General features: G+C 38.6%; 1 protein-coding gene across 1 annotated transcript in view; it reads right to left on the reverse strand.

Annotated features, from left to right (window-relative positions):
- The window catches only part of rhd (Rh blood group, D antigen), a 59,440-nt gene that overhangs the window by 28,219 nt on the left and 14,348 nt on the right, over nucleotides 1-16,873 (reverse strand). The window contains exon 5 of the mRNA XM_039739862.1: nucleotides 13,539-13,705. Coding sequence (XP_039595796.1) covers nucleotides 13,539-13,705 — 167 coding nt within the window. The remainder of the gene's footprint in view (nucleotides 1-13,538; nucleotides 13,706-16,873) is intronic.

The following is a 16,873-nucleotide window of genomic DNA, read 5'->3' on the forward strand; positions in this document are numbered from 1 at the left end:
GAGTCCAGCGTCACTCTCGAGGCACGCAACAACTCACCAAACACAGCCTCAGTCGCTTTCGTCTGTGCAAAAGTCCACATGCACCTCTGAGCCACGTTGACTTTACACAGCACGCAAGACAGAGAGCCATGATCGCAAACTCACAGAGCCCCGTCTGCCAATTCTAACTAAGGGCAAGCAAAACAGAGAGCCATGCCCGCCAAAGCCCTCCCGCCAACTCTAACTAAGGGCAAGCAAGACAGAGAGCGCACGCAAGACAGAGAACCACGCCTCACATCTCACAGAGCCCTGCCCACCAACTCTAAGCCCATGGGAAACGCACGCATTTATTGTATACATGGATATAAATAATTGCATGTAAACGACTTGCCAAAATCTGTTGTATGTAAACGATACTGTTTAAAACGTTATTGTTTTTTCATCAGAAAACCCGGTTTCCACGTCTACCTGTATTAGTTTAAATGGCACTTTTACCACTAGCAATAGGGAGGACGCGCTGACTTATCGTGTCGACTGGGCAACACAGTGAATGTGGCGTCTATTTATATATATCTATGTTTTCCATAGCCTGCTACAGGAAGGTACTCTCTCGACTATTGGCATTGGTTTTGCTCCTTGCTATTTTCGTTATACTGCAACGGTGGTTCTCTAAGCCTTTGTTATACTGAATTCCTTTCTCATCATTTTCTGTTCCTATTCTTACGGCTAGTTAGGCATATTTCAGCAGTCACTTCAGAAAGGAGACGTACCTGAGGACTGGAAAGTAACAAATGTGACCCCTGTCTTCAAGAGGGGAGACAAAATGGGTTCCAGTAATTACAGACCCATTACACTTACTTTGGTGTCATGCAAAATTATAGAAACTATAATAAGAAATAAATTAGAAAATTTCCTAAATTAAAATACTATTCCAAATAGGAGGCAGCATTGGTTTATGAGAGTAAGGTCCTGCCAAACCAATGTCTCTATTATAAAAAAAAAACTTGGGACGAGACATGATAGGAGAGTGAAGTGCAGATCAAGCAGCACAGCAGCAGCAGTAAGCCAGCAGCTAATCGAGCAAACAGCAGGTAAAAAATTGGAATTTGTTTCCCAATGTATCACAGTTTAAGAGGGTTTTAGGAGGAACAAACGTGTCTTCTTGGGGTGTGTTCAGTCCCCCTCTTCACAATGGCACGTAGCCATAGAGTAAAGATCGCATTAGCACAAACAAACGGAAAATATTACTCGGTGAAATCACAAAACAGTGAAAAGAGATCGAATAGTGTTTGAGGATGCCTGGAGGAGAAGAGAGACAAGGCAGTGACTTTAAAATGTTTGAAGCGCCACACAAAATGCAGATCACGCAGCGCAGGAGCAGCAGCAAGCCAGCAGCTGATCAAGCAAAGAGGAGGTTAAAAAAAACCAACTGTTATTTGATTCCCATTGTATCACCATTAAAGAAGGATTTTGGAGGAGCGACCGTGTCTCCTTGGGGTGCGTTCAGCCCTCCTCTTCACAACAGCGTGGGGGAGGGTTTGGGGTTGGCGAGCAAAGTGAGCAGGGGGCGAAACCCCCTAGTTTTTTTTTTTCAAGGAGCAAACCGGAATAGTTGACAAAGACAAAAATACATAGACTAAATCATTTCATACAGTCCCACACCACAGATTAATTCTGAAACTCGAAGCTGTAGACATCAGAGGTAACTTACAAAACTGGATCTATAGCTGGTTAACCAGCAAGAGACAAAAAGTACAGATAAGAGGAGAATGCTCTGCATGGAGCAGTCATTAGTGGAGTGTCTCAGGGGGTCTGTTCTTGGACCATCACTTTTTCTGATTTCTATTAATTGACATTGATTCAGGTATAGTTAGTAGTAGTAGTGGTATTGTTAAATTCACAGATGACACTAAAATTGGAGGGATGGCAGACACTCAGGAGTCAGCGAAAATAATTCCAAATGACATAGACAACCTTCAGAACTGGGTGAACTCTTGGAAAATGCAGTTTAATGTAGATAAGTGCAAAGTGCTACATAGGTAAATGAAACATCAATTATAATTACAAGATGGGAGATGTCATACAAGAAGCAACCTCTGAAAAGGATTTAGGGGTTCATGTTGATGTAACATTTTCACAGACTAAGCAATACACTGGAGCAATTAAAAAGGAAAATCGAATGTTAGGTGATATCGTAAAAACTGTGGAGTTTAAGTCAAGGGGCGTTATGGTCAAATGATATAATTCACTTGTAAGACAACATCTGGAGTGTTGTGTGCAGTTCTGGGCAAAACAGTACAAGAAAGCTATAGTAGCACTTGAAGCTGTGCAGAGGGCAGCAACCAATCGCATCTCAATACTTAAGGCCATGTCCTGCTCTGACAGACTCAGAGAATTAAACCTGTTTAGTCTCAAGCAGATTTAGCTATTAGCTAAACAAATGGTCTCCTCTCATTTGTCAAATGTATTATGTTCCAATGTTCTCAAAATCTTGTAAAAAGTCTTTACAGAAGATTGGAGACTGTTAGAACCTCAAAAGGAAAGCAAATTCCATATTAATAACCATGATTTTGGAATGGGATGTTCAACAAGCTATTGCAGATGTGATGTTCTGGTGTTCAGAAACATTTGGCCATATAGTGTATGCTCTTTCTGGTGAGACTATTTCAGGCCTGGCATAGAATAAAAGAAAGCCTCATAAGAGGAGTGAGCTCTCCATTTGAATGTTTTTAAAAGACATGGGGTTTATTGGGGTTAACTGGCAGCTCTAACAATGAGAGGTATGTTTCTTGTACATGACAGTGCTCTTGATGAATGGACACCCATCCCAGGGTTGGCTCTACACTGAGCCAAAAACTTCAAGGACATTCTCAGGCCCCTATGGCCCTGGATTAGAATCATCAGGTTTAAAAATGGAGCCCTAGATGGAAATAAACCCAAAACAAATATGCTTAAAATCACATAAATCTGACCAATGTAGAAAAATACAGAACTGGTAAATGTTTTAGGAGTAAAAATCATTTAGGTTATCTGAAGAGGAAGAATTTAAAAGAAGTGTGATTGCTTCTAAGATGTGTAACATAAAACACAGAACTTTCCTGGCCACTCAAGAGGGAAACTGTGGGATAGGACTTTACTGTAAATTAGCAGTGAGCAAAAGTCCCTACTTTTAAATTATGAAAACTAATACAGTTACACCACTCCACAGAGCTTAACATTTATTTTATATATACACTTTGAAAGCATTATGCTACTTGGCTTATATTTACTTTCTATCTTATTGTTTTTTTTAATATTTCTCAATTTTTTAATTATTATTTCCCATGTGTTTTTTTTTCGTTTAATGTCATTTTATTAAATATGCTATGTTTATCTTATCGTCCTTCAGATGAGATATAAAATCGAGGTCCTGACTCTCTGTGGTCATTAAATATCCCTGTGCAACCTTTGTAAAGAACAGGGTGTACCTTGATGTCCAGTTTAAACTGCCCTCCATGGCCTAGTCCCTCTGCCCCCCTTCTTCTTCTTCTCGCTGCTCCCGTTAGGGGTCGCCGCAGTGGATCATCTTTTTCCATATCTTTCTGTCCTCTGCATTTTGCTCTGTTACACTTACCACCTGCATGTCTTCTCTCACCACATCCATAAACCTCTGCTTAGGCCTTCCTCTTTTCCTCTTATCTGGCAGCTCTATTGTTAACATCCTTCTCCCAATATACCCAGCATTTCTCTTCTGCACATGTCCAAACCAACACAATCTCGCTTCTCTGATTTTGTCTCCCAACCATCCAACTTGAGCTGACCCTGTAATGTACTCATTTCTAATCCTATCCATCCTCGTCACACCCAATGCAAATCTTTAACTCTGCCACCTCCAGCTCTGTCTCCTGCTTTCTGGTCAGTGCCATCATCTCCAACCCATATAACATAGCTGTTCTCACTACCGTCCTGTAGACCTTCCCTTTCACTCTTAAAACCAGAAGGAGGACTCAGCAGCCATGATGTCATGGTGGCTCCACCTCCTGGGGCTCCATCAGGAAAGTACACAAAATGTTCACACAGTTAAAGTTATCGGGCACAATTACTAAATCACAGACAAACATATAAGCCAGGGGTGGGCAAAGTCATTCCTGGAGGGCCGCAGTGGCTGCAGGTTTTTTTCCAACCCAGTTGCTTAATAAGAAGCATTTATTGCTCAATTAATACTTCTGCTTCATTTTCATTGTCTCACTTGTTAAGATTTTGAATCCTTATTGCTTATTTTTGTCTTAAAGAGATGTATTCTAAGTTTTTAATCACTTTATTAGCAATAAGATGCAAATCACAAAAGAAACCAGCATTTCTTCATTTAGCGTGTTTCCATGTACACCTGTGTGTATTTATCATGCACTATTTGGTTTAATGAAATATTTGGAAGGAAAATGAAGAGAAAAAAGTGCTGACTGAGTATTACTCATCCATTTTAGACTTCAAATCATTTGGATAATATCCTTACAAAGGAAAAAAAAAATCTGGAACATGAGAATGACCTGATATGGCAGAGTTAAAGCACTAACTTCTTCTTCTTCTTTCGGCTGCTCCTGTTAGGAGTTGCCACAGCTGATCATCTTCTTCCATATCTTTCTGTCCTCTGCATCTTGTTCTGTTACACCCATCACCTGCATGTCCCCTCTCACCCCATCCATGAACCTTCACTTAGGCCTTCCTCTTTTCCTCTAACCTGGCAACTCTGTCATTAACATCCTTTTCTTAAAATACCCAGCATCTCTCCTCTGCACATGTCCAAACCAACGCAATCTCGCCTCTCTGACTTTGTCTCCCAACCGTCCAACTTGAGCTGACCCTCTAATGTACTCATTTCTAATCCTGTCCATCCTCGTCACACCCAATGCAAATCTTAGCATCTTTAACTCTGCTACCTCAGCTCTTTCTCCTATTTTCTGGCCAGTGCCACCGTCTCCAACCCATATAACATAGCTGGTCTCACTCCCATCCTGTAGACCTTCCCTTTCACTCTTGCTGGTACCCATCTGTCACAGATCACTCCTGACACTCTTCTCCACCCATTCCACCCTGCCTGCACTCTCTTTTTCACCACTCTTCCACAATACCCATTACTCTGTACTGTTGATCTCAAGTATTTAAACTCATTCACCTTCGCCAACTCTACTCCCTGCATCCTCACCAATCCACTGACCTCCCGATCATTTACACACATTTATTCTGTCTTGTTCCTACTGACCTTTATTCTTCTCCTCTCTAGAGCATATCTCCACCTCCCCAAGGTCTCCTCAACCTGCTCCCTACTATCACTACAGATCACAATGTCATCAGCAAACATCATAGTCCAGAGGAACTCCTGTCTAATCTCGTTTGTCAACCTGTCCATCACCATTGTTGTCATTCTGCCCCCCTAATCATCCCAAAATATCTCTAATTGTCCATCTCTCTAAACCCCTTCACCACCTAACAGCTAACGTGTGGTGAGCCTACTGACGCAAAAGTGGCTGCCATCGTATCATCCAGGTGGATGGTACACATTAATGGTGGCTGAAGTGGGTCCCCACTCAGTATGAAAAGTGCTTTGAGTAGTGAGAAAATCACTATATAAATGTAAAGAATTATTATTATTATTATTATTATTATTTAGTATTTAAGTGTTTGTTTATTTCAATTTGAATACATTCCATACTTATTGTAGATGGAGCCCCAAGAGACAGGGGCCACCATTATGTCATTAATGTGGGAATGCCCTCCACTTTTATGGAGTATTTTAAGCTGAACAACAAGTCCCTCAGAGGTTCATTTGACTTTATGGAGTAAAGATAGACCTGTTAGTATAAAAGCTATTGAGCCAAACAAGTCTATTTAGGCTACATTTTTAACTCCATTGTAAAGTGCTATATTAGTAAAAAGCTTGTATTTAATGCAGTCTACAAACACATGTCATTGCATTCTATTATTGCATCTATTTTTGAATGTAACTCATTGTTACATAAATATTTACGAGTAAGAAACAAAAAATGTGATAACTGACTTTTGGATGAATTAAATTAAAAATGTGAAATGCTCTAACTTTCATATCCTTTTATTTAGTTGCCAAACACACCAGAATGTTACACCATGCGTACATTTTCTAAGTTGTTTTAAAATATGAAATTGATATTGAATCCTCACATGTAAAAACCCCATAACTGATGAAATTACACATGTAGAGTTGACTATATACCAGAAAGTGAAACAGACCAACGCCTTGATGCTACAGTGTCATTTAAATGAATGCTGTATTAGACTGGGATGGTGAGGCAGGAGTTTAAGTCTTCAGATGAAATTTTAAATTCACTACTCCATCTTCATCTCAGTTTTCACCATATTTGTTCCTGAGCCCCAGGTAGTGACTAAAAGAAAATGATCACAAGTACAAGCAGGTAAAATGTATTTTGTATTCAGGGCACTGGGTTCTACGATAAACTCAACAGAGTGGTTAAGTTTTTGCTTCTCCAAATTGAACTGCTTGAGATGACGTGGACTGGTGGTAAGGATGCCAATCAACAGAATAAACTGAAAATTAAGTGTTCCATGCTAAAATTTACTTGGTACTTGGCTTTAGGCCTTAATATACATTAATTCTTTTTATTATCCATCAACTTATTTTTCTTCTCTGGCAAGGCAAATAGAAATGTATTTTTAGAAAATGTATTGAGAAACTCCATGTGGAGTGAGGTCATCAGTACAGTCTCTCAGAAGTCTATCCTGGGTTTGTCACTTTTTCTGATTAATATTAATGACAAAGCATTTGGTATAGTTAGTAAACTTGTGAAATTCACAAATGATACTAAAAATGAATGAAGAGCAGATACTGAAGAGGCAGCAAAAATAATTCAAGAAGACTTGGATAAGCTTCCGAACTGGGCAAACACTTGGAAAACTGATGGGGGAAAGCAGTTACAGAGGGACACTGCCTCCCCCAGAACGCTAGATGGAGATGCCCCTGCAGCATAGCCGCACCCCAGATTCCCACAGGGCACCATGGGAGTTGAAGTTCGGCTTCACAGCCCTGCTGGGTGCCGTGGGTGCTGCCAGGAGACGCTACAGGGAGGCTCAAGGAGCTGTACTTTCCTTATACCCCGGAAGTACTCCCGAGTCACAGGGACAGAACCACAGAAGTACTTCCAGGCTGAAGAAATCCACAAGTCTCCATCTGTCCTGGAAGTGTAGATGAGTCACGTGCCCGGAAGGACAGAAGCACTTCCAGGTCAAAGACTATTTAAAGGACTGGTGGAGACACACCAAGCAAGCCAGAGTTGGGTGGGAGTAGGACAGAGCTTGGTGGGAGGAGTGGAGGAGAGATTTGTGTGCTGATTATTGGTGTTTTTGCCTGTATATGGTGGCAGAGGTGCTTTTTGGGCGCTGTTTCAAGAAGAAAAAATCATTAAAGATCTTCTTGGTGGTTTTACCCTGTGTCAAGCATTTGTCTGTTGGGTTTAATGGGGCAACAGTGCCCGCAAGCATCTTACAATGTGGACAAAAGGAACGTCAATTATAAATTCCAGATAGGAGACACTGTCCTACAGGAAGCAACTGTTGAAAAGGATTTATGGGTTTATTTTAATACATTTTCATCCTTTAAGCAATACAAAGAAAGCAGTTTAAAAGGCAAATAAAATTTAGGTTATATCGTAAAAATTGTTGAATATAAATCAAAGGACATTATGCTTGGTCTACATTAGTAAGACCACACCTGAAGTACTTCTGGTCAACACATTACATAGCAGCACTGGGAGCTGTGCAGAGGAGAGCAACCAGGAGTATCTCAGGATTTGTTCTACTCTGACAGCCTCAGAGAATTGAACCTGTTTAGTTTTGAGCAGAAGAGACTGTGTGGGGACCTAATCCAGACCTTCAATGTTCTCTAGGCAAATTCTATCAACTTAACGGTGAATCTTGGAACTTTAGGACATCAGTGAAAATTAAAGGGGAAGTGCATTTAAGACTGAAGCCATGGAGCTCTTCTTCATGTAGAGAGCTTTGGGAATCTGAAAGAAACTGCCAAGACACAGAGTTGAAGCAGAACTGTGACAACCTTTAAGAAGCATCTAGACGAGAAATTGAGTCCACTAAGCTCTTAGCTAAACAAATGAGCCTGATGGACTGAATGGTCTCCTCTTCTTTGTCTAATTCATTTTGTTCTTATACGTTCTAAAGTTCTTAATTAAATACTTGCATGCATGGGAGAATAAAATTATAAAACAATAAAAGTTTCTTTTTACAAAAAAAATAAAATTATAAAATCTGCAATTGCATTTGATATGATTTTCTTTGATATATTTAACCTGGTGCTATATTGAGTGCTTATAAAATGACTGGTAAATAATGGAGGCACTCTATCTAGTGAAACACGCTCTTTACCTGTGGTGCTGCACATCCTCTTTTCTAAGGTGTGCCATAATACAGAGCACAATGCAATTAGTTTAATAAAGGATGAAAGTGGAACATGAAGTAAAGGTTTAAAAGAACTAAGATGACAAGTGAGGGTACAGACTCACACTGAAGGACAGAAACATGTAACTAATTTTGGCACAAATATTCAAACAAGTGAGAAAGTAATGCAAGACACAACCAGATATTCACCCTTACTAATCAACATGACTGTCAATGCCCATTGTCTACTTCTTGGGCTGTGTGATCCTACTAGGGGGAACTCAAAACAGCTGCATCCTTCTTGGAGCCATCAATAGATGATGTAACAATTTGCCACTCGTTCCCATGGGTGGTAATTTCATTTTTGTTATACATGAGGCAATATCATTGCAGACATGTCAAGTACACTGTTTTTTAAAATGCAAAACATTTCTGCCTTTGTCAAAAGAAAAATGAGAAAGAGTCACACCACACAAAAAAATAGTATCTCATAAACATTAACTGAATACTAATGACCAGAATCCTGCTCTAATGAGTTAACATGAACAAATCTCTTTGTATTTACATTACATAACTGTCCTCAGGGGGATAAGATGTACTGTAACGTAAAAGATGTCTTGCATTTTCTTAATCAATTATAATATTTTTTATTTAACGAATTTTAAATACATATTGGGCCCCACATTCTACTGTACATTCCTATCAGAGATGAAATAACAACAAAATAATTTTCTGTGGAGCTTTCACTTCTGGAGCAGCAGAGTTTATACTAATATGGAGTGTCTCAGAAGTGACTGCTCCAGTGGCACAGAAGAAGCAGCATGGGAATAGGGGCCATGCAATAATTTAATAGAAGGTTCCCTAGTCAGAAAGGTGCAAACACGAATGCCTTTAAGAGTACACAGTATGTGCCACACACTACACAGTATGGTGTCCAGGCTGTCTGAGGGTTTCTTTGCCCATTAAATGTTTGCTGGAGTTTAAGGGTCCAGGAACACCTTGGGCTAAATAGGGAGACTGTTATTAGAAAGCCCTCAGGAGTTTGAGACACTAGACGTGATTGGAGAATTTTAACCCACAAATGGCCTTAAAAAGCATCTTTCGGTTGTTACTCGGGTTGTGAAGTCAGGCAAGGATTGAGCTGGCAGGAGGAAGTAAAGCCAGAGGATTAGTCAAAAAGGTCTGGGAGGGCCAGAGAAAAAAAGGAAAGAGTGTGTGACTTCCCACCTAATAGACAGGCAACTCCATCTTGAAGTCAATCATTAATTTACATACTGTATGTTCCCCTAAAACCATTATTAATACTCTAGCACATAAAATTCTTAGTAATCTCAAGATCACTTTTGGTTTGACGAATGATTCACTTTTTAATTGCTCAAGCTTCTTAAACCAGCTGCCTCTTGCACTGACTACAGCAACAGAGAGTGGTCACCACACAAAATACATTAAATTCACATTCTGACGGTTCAATGGACATTTGAATATTTTGATTTATACTTGAGATTTTATTTTTTATGATGAAATGCATGAATGTATTTGTAGGATTAAGTTAGAGTAAATATTTTCTACTATTAATAATCACAAATTTGTAAGTTGATAGTATTTCTGGGTTCTTTATGTGTTTTAAGGGCTGTAGCTACCTTTACTTTGACAAAAGATGTTTTCTGTATTATAAATGGTTATGGGGAAAAACCAGAAAGAAAGAAAAGGGAAAGGCAGGAATTTGGATTTGATACCTTTGTGATAAGACAGTATGGCTGCAATGAAGAGAAAACTCCAAAGAATATCCATTAAACTCTCTGTTTGTATTTTCGATCATAAACTTATGTATGGAGGAATGTTTCAGACAAAATTATAAATAAATAATCAAATAAATAAATGCATTGTGAAATGTGACAATAAGTAAATAAAAACACAATTAAATGTTTCATGAAATATATGGTCCTATTCAAAGGAGTGACATGTCATAGGAGGGACATAACAAAGAGTGAAACCTCAGATATAAATTTCAAAGGAGTGACAACCATCCAACCAACCATCCAAGTGGTAGGTGAGGCGACAACGATTATTTTGGCAAGCGTACTTTCAGTTGTGTGTGGCAGGTGACTTGTTATGTCACTCCAATAAAATGTCACTCCTTTAATACGGTATTTATGTCATTCCTATGAAGTGTCACTCCTTCGATACAGACCCGAACTATGTTCTGCGGTGGGCTGGTGCCCTGCCCAGGGTTTGTTCCTGCCTTGCGCCCTATACTGGCTGGGATTGGCTCCAGTGGACCCCCGTGACCCTGTATTAGGATGTTTTTGTTGCTTATGCCTTTACGTATATATATATCATTGCTTCTTTATTTGTTACAGTGACATGAAATACACAATGATATGAAGTTAAGAGTACTGTGTATTGGTTTGTGAATTGTTGGGCATCAAAGGCCACATTTACAGTACACACTACACAGATGCAGACTGCTGGTGATGAATTCAGAGTGTTTTCTATTGAAGTAGCAGTGACTCTGGGCACCTTTTTCTTGCAATCATATCTGCCACAGACACGCACAGTCACAATGTAGGACATGCACCGCACTGATGATTCACCAATCAAAACACAGTATTCACTAGAGCCCACCCCCTCAACTCTGATTGGTGTAAATGACAGGTTTCAGTTCATAGCATATTTCATGTTGCGTGTGGTGTCACTGAAGAAATAAATAAGGAAATAATTACATAAATACAAATAGAAATAACTACAAAAACATATTTGATTGTTCTCATATACTGTGTTTTATTTATTTATTGTCACATTTCACAATACATTTATTCATGTATTTATTTATTTTATCCAAAATATTTCTCCATACCTAAGTAAATTGAAAACATCATATAAAACTGAACATTATGGCAATCATGGATTAAAGTTCTTTAACGCAAGTGAGATTATTAAGATTATTTTGTAGTTTTTTTTTCTTTACTGACTCCTTCTCTTTGATAACTCACAGCACTAACTCCTCCAGTTAATTATTGATTACATCACCTCTGCTAGTGTATGTGATATTGTAAAATGCCAATGGTCAAATGCTACTGCAGCTGAAAGTGACAAAAAAGAACACAATGTGTAACAGCAAGTATGATTTACAGCCTGCAGAAAGGTTTATTTTTCTCTCAAGGTTCTGCCCTAAATTATATGTCAGCTTTCACAGAATTCAATTTTTTAAATGGTAGCAGAAGGAGAAAAATAAAAGCAAACCACTATCAATATATTTATGGTGCCTACTTTGGTTAATACATTATCATAGAAAGTCAACATTGGGATGAATCTGATTTAGAATCACTAATTAATTTAACATGGAAATCTTACAGATATTGGAAAAACGCAAAGAACTCAGAGGAAACATATGTGGCATATGAAGATGGTACAAACTCCACCACAGAAAAGACCAGGCTGTCAATCAATGTTGGCTCACTTGAGCTGTGAGACAGAGGCACTAACTATTGTGCCACCAGACCTCCCTACACACTTTCAGAAAAAGTCATTTATACCCAGCAGTTTTCAGACTACAGGTGACATAATATGATGCCTTCTGTATGTTGGAGAACAGCAGAGGTCTTACACGAGACATTCACAGTGACAGGAATAACAAGCTTGCCCCCAAAAACAAAATGCTGTGGAAAAATTAACTAGGAGCTCAGATGAGGCAGCAGTGCTAACAAGGCTAAACATCTTTACAGTATATATATAATATGCTACCGTGGCTGTTCGTTTGTGTGTCCAGGATTTTAAATCACATTTGACCTATTGACTTGAAATGTGGTACACATGTACTACGTGACGTCTACTATCCGCTTTCAGGGTTTATGACTGACCTCCAAGGTTATTCCTCTTTTTATTTTTATTTTATTGTAGAATCAACTCTCAGCAGCGGCCAGCAGGGCAGCCGTGTGGTGCATGCGTATGGGTGCTGTTCTCATCCCTACCACCTTCGCCGTCATTTCCCCTACTTCTACATATCTTAAATCATTCTTGAGGCAGATTGTAGACTTCAGCGCCAGGTTAAGTGAAAAAGTAAAAAAAAAGTATACTAACTAATTGCAACACAAAAACTGACTTAATCAGTTTTAACTCAAAATGATGCCAACAAAAGAAGAGAAGAAGCAGACCGCTACGGTAGAGAAAACAAGCGCATCAACTACTGAGCAAATGAAAGCTAATGATACAGTGAAAGAGAATTAAAACTATGAATGCTCAAGTCAAGTGTATTCAGTACAGACGCTTGAGACAAATAATTATATATAAATATATATACAGGGTGACACAGAAAAACAGGAACTTTTGAAAAACCCAATAAAAATAGAAGAAATACAACAAAAAAAATTTTTGACAGCAATTGAACCACTACAACTTGCCTTTTAAGAGACAGTAATCCAAATTTTCAATGTCTGAAAATTACGTCCTGTAGATGGCGTCCTCCTGTACGTATGCGTTCTTGCAATCTACTGTTGAGGTTCCCCATTGATCGCTGCAACATCTCAGCTGGGATACCATGAATTTCGTCTTGAATTCTTTGTTTCAATTCATTCAGTGTCCTTGGCGAGTCATGTAGACCTGACTCTTAAGGTAGCCCCACAAGAAAAAATCATAAACGGACAAATCTGGTGATCTTGAGGGCCAGGGAATGTCACTGAATCGTGAGATGACACGGTTACCGAACAGTTCTCGCACAGCTGCCATTGACTGCCTTGCAATTGATTACTAAACTACTAAATAGCGAGATTGTTTACAGCTCAAGCTCCCTGTTCCACAGTGCTGCCAACTGTAAATGGCTGCCACTATGCATTTCAAAAGTTCCAGTTTTTCTATGTTACCCTGTATATATATATATACAGTATCTATCTATCTATCTATCTATCTATCTATCTATCTATCTATCTATCTATCTATCTATCTATCTATCTATCTACAGACGCTCAAGACAAATAATTATATATAAATATATATATATATACACAGTATCTATCTATCTATCTACAGTATCTATCTATCTATCTATCTATCTATCTATCTATCTATCTATCTATCTATCTATCTATCTATCTATCTATCTATCTATCTAAATATATTTTGTGAGATAATTATATTATTCTTACCATATTCAGTTGCCCTTTCCTGCTTGTTATGACTGACACAGCAAAAGTTGTGACGGCACTCACAGCCATCCCAAAGTAGGTATTATACACAGCATACATCTTCTCATTTTCCTTCTCAACGAAAGCAGAGTTGAAACTTGGCCAAAACATCCACAAGAAAATGGTACCTGGATTAAGGTCATATTTAAGTATTTTAGTAATATTGGTCTCAATTACATTGAAAAGAAAATAGTCAATTGTGAACATTTATTGACAATTGGTACTGATTTAAGAAAACAGAAATTTGAATTTGTAGTGTAGTAAAAGTTAATACCTCCCAAAAACCATCCATTAATTGTATCTAGTCATGGTTTACTACAGTGCTTGCAAGTCCTGAATGGGATTCCAGTCCATTTTAGGGCACCTTGAACTCCCTCATGTAGGAATAATTTTGGGACAATAATTAACATGCTCCAGGACTCTTTGAAACTACATGCTATATGGCATTTATGTATGTGTGTTTATGTGTATGTATGAGTGTATATATATATGTGGATTATGAAAGTTTTCAGAGTGCTTTGCTTTGTTTGCAACACTTTGTTGTGTTGTAGATTTCATTTTTAATGGATAAATTTGGCTTTTTTTTTTGCCAATCTAGGCTCAATATATATATGTGACTGTAAACAGATCATCTTCAAGTCTCTCCACAGATGTTCTAATGAGTTTAAGCCTGGGCTTTGACTGGGTCATTCAAGAAACAGTCAGAAGCTTGTCCTGAAGCCACTCCAGCATTGACATGGTTGTATGCTTTGGGTAATTGTTGTCACCTCACTGACCAAAGCCCTCCCTGCTTGGTTACTCAGTTTGGCAAGGCAGCTAAGACCAGGAAGAGTCCTGGAGGTTCCAAACCTCTTCTATTTCACAATCACTGAGGCAACTGTGCTCCTGTGAACACTCAGAGTTTTACAAATGGCAAATTATTTAAGAGCCCTAGTACAAGATAAAGTATGTGTTAACCTGGAAGAGGATATAATTGGGATTCTCCAAAGATGTTAGAGTATTGCAGGTATGTTCAACCTCAGAGAGTTTTATTTTTAATGACAGAAGACAGGCTTCAAAAAAGACATAGCAGCACTAGAAAAAAATCCAGAAAAGAGCAAATAGGTTGATTGTGGCACTGAGAGGTGTGTGTTTTAAGGAACAAATTCAAGGAGCTGAACCTTTTCAGGTTAAGCAAGCAGAATTTAGATGTGACATGATTAAATGGATTACAGTTATGACAGAAATTAATACAGTGGATCCAGGCTGTTACTTTAAAATAACATCAAGAAGAACATGGGGAGACAGTTGGAAACTAGTGAAGAGTAAAATTCTCATAAACATTAGAAAGTTATTCTTCACATAAACAACCATAGATACACAGAATAAATTACTAAGTAGTATGGCAAATAGCAGAAATTTGGGGACCTTCAAATCTTGACTTCATATTGTTTTGGGGAAGTTAGGGGGATGGGATTGGTGAGCTTTGTTGGGCTAAATGTTCTGTTCTGTCCTTACGTTTAAACATCAGTATGGCCACAGATAACTGGCAAGAGGTCAATAAAAACTCACTTGGCCAGTAGGTGCCAGCAGAGGCATCTGGCATTGGAATGGGGGGTAATGACACCCTAGGAAGAGTAAACAGGCAGCCTAGAAATAAGAAGCCCAGAAGCTGTCTTGACGGCTTAACCTTTTAAAGCAGGGATGTCAAGCTCACTTCCTAGAATGCTGCAGTGGCTGCAGGTTTTCATTTCAGCCATTTTTTTCGTTACTAACCATTTATGAATGCTAATAGAACATACTAATTTCCTTTGATTTAAATCAATTTCCATTTTAATTGTTTCATGTTGGCTTTAACAAGCAGAAAAACAATGAAATGGTGCAAACTAAACCAAAAGATTACCAGCCTAACTTAGATCTCATTTGCAGCTGTGTCTTTCATACCTTTCTCAATAAATTATCTGAAAAGGAAAAAGGGAAGATCTGAGAAATAATAATCCATAAAATATCGGGATGGTGATTTCAGAAAAAAGAAAATCAGCTTTGGAAATGACTGATGTGGCACAATATGAACACTAACAGGCTATGGAATTAAATAACAGGTTTCATTAACAACAAAGTATCAAATTGGTTGGAGTGAAAGTGGTGGTCCTCAAGAATTGTTTGAGCCCCTTGTGTTAGCTGGTCATCTGTTGGCTTGCTTTGTGTCTCTTTATTATCTATCTGCAAAGCGAAACAAAAACAATTAAGCAAGTCAATCGTAATTAAGGCAGCAGTAATTGGTTACTAATTAAGAAAATAGCTGGAACAAAAAACCACAGTCACTTTGGCTCTCCTGAATCTGAGTTTGTTACCCCCGTTTTAAAGGTAAGTCCAGGTTTACGTGTGTAGGGCAAACAAGGAGTGTGTCTTTGCTTCTTTGTGGCCCTGTAGGTATAGAATGTCACACTGGCTGCAAAAATTATTTTGGGGGCTCAACTTGGAGGTGAACACCATTGGGAATACAGGGTTTCTCCGGGTCAGTGGAACATTGCATCTAGTGCCAGGATGTGAGATGGCCAAAGTTTCAGTAACAGAGAGGAAAGGAGGCTAGAGATTAAGAAAGATAGGGAGAGGAAATAAGAGTAAGTCATTTAACATGGCCTTGGAAGTGCTGAAGCCACCTCATCTGAAGAACAAGATCAGATTAGATTGTGAAAGCCAATAGGACAGCTAGGATTTTGTATGTTGTGTGTGTTTTATTGTATTATAAGCAAAGCTCTTTTCATATATTTTATTCTCTGGCATTACTCCTGGTGTGGAAAAAAGCCAGAAGTGTTCTCTCCCTTTTCTATTATATATTTTTTGTTTGAAATAATTTGTTTCATAATGATACACAGAAGAGTCACTACAGGCAAAAACAAATAACCTTTGAGAATGGAGGAAATATTTGTAACCACAGTGCTGCAAATACAGATGTTCAATGAGGATCCTCTTAGGCCTTAGGACAAGAATGTTTCAACACTAGTGTAAGCATGTACATATTAAACAAAAAAAATATTTTGTGGTGAAGAGGCAGAGCTGTCAGGGACCAGTGCCCTGGTTTCAAAGTCAGTCATCGTTTCTGCAGAGCTTCTGTATGGGACTTCCTCCAATATCACAAAGACTTGTATGGGCCTGTGTGTGTCGGTAAGTGTCATTGTGTGTGTCAGTATGCTTTGTAATAGACTGATGATATCACCCTGACAGATTCCTGTCTTATACCCAGTACTGCCAAGGTAAGTTCCAGCCTTCACAATCCAAAACTGGATTAAGCAAGTTCAATGATGCCTGGATAT

The sequence above is a fragment of the Polypterus senegalus genome, chromosome 17 (genome assembly GCF_016835505.1).
Source record: "Polypterus senegalus isolate Bchr_013 chromosome 17, ASM1683550v1, whole genome shotgun sequence".
NCBI lineage: Eukaryota > Metazoa > Chordata > Cladistia > Polypteriformes > Polypteridae > Polypterus > Polypterus senegalus.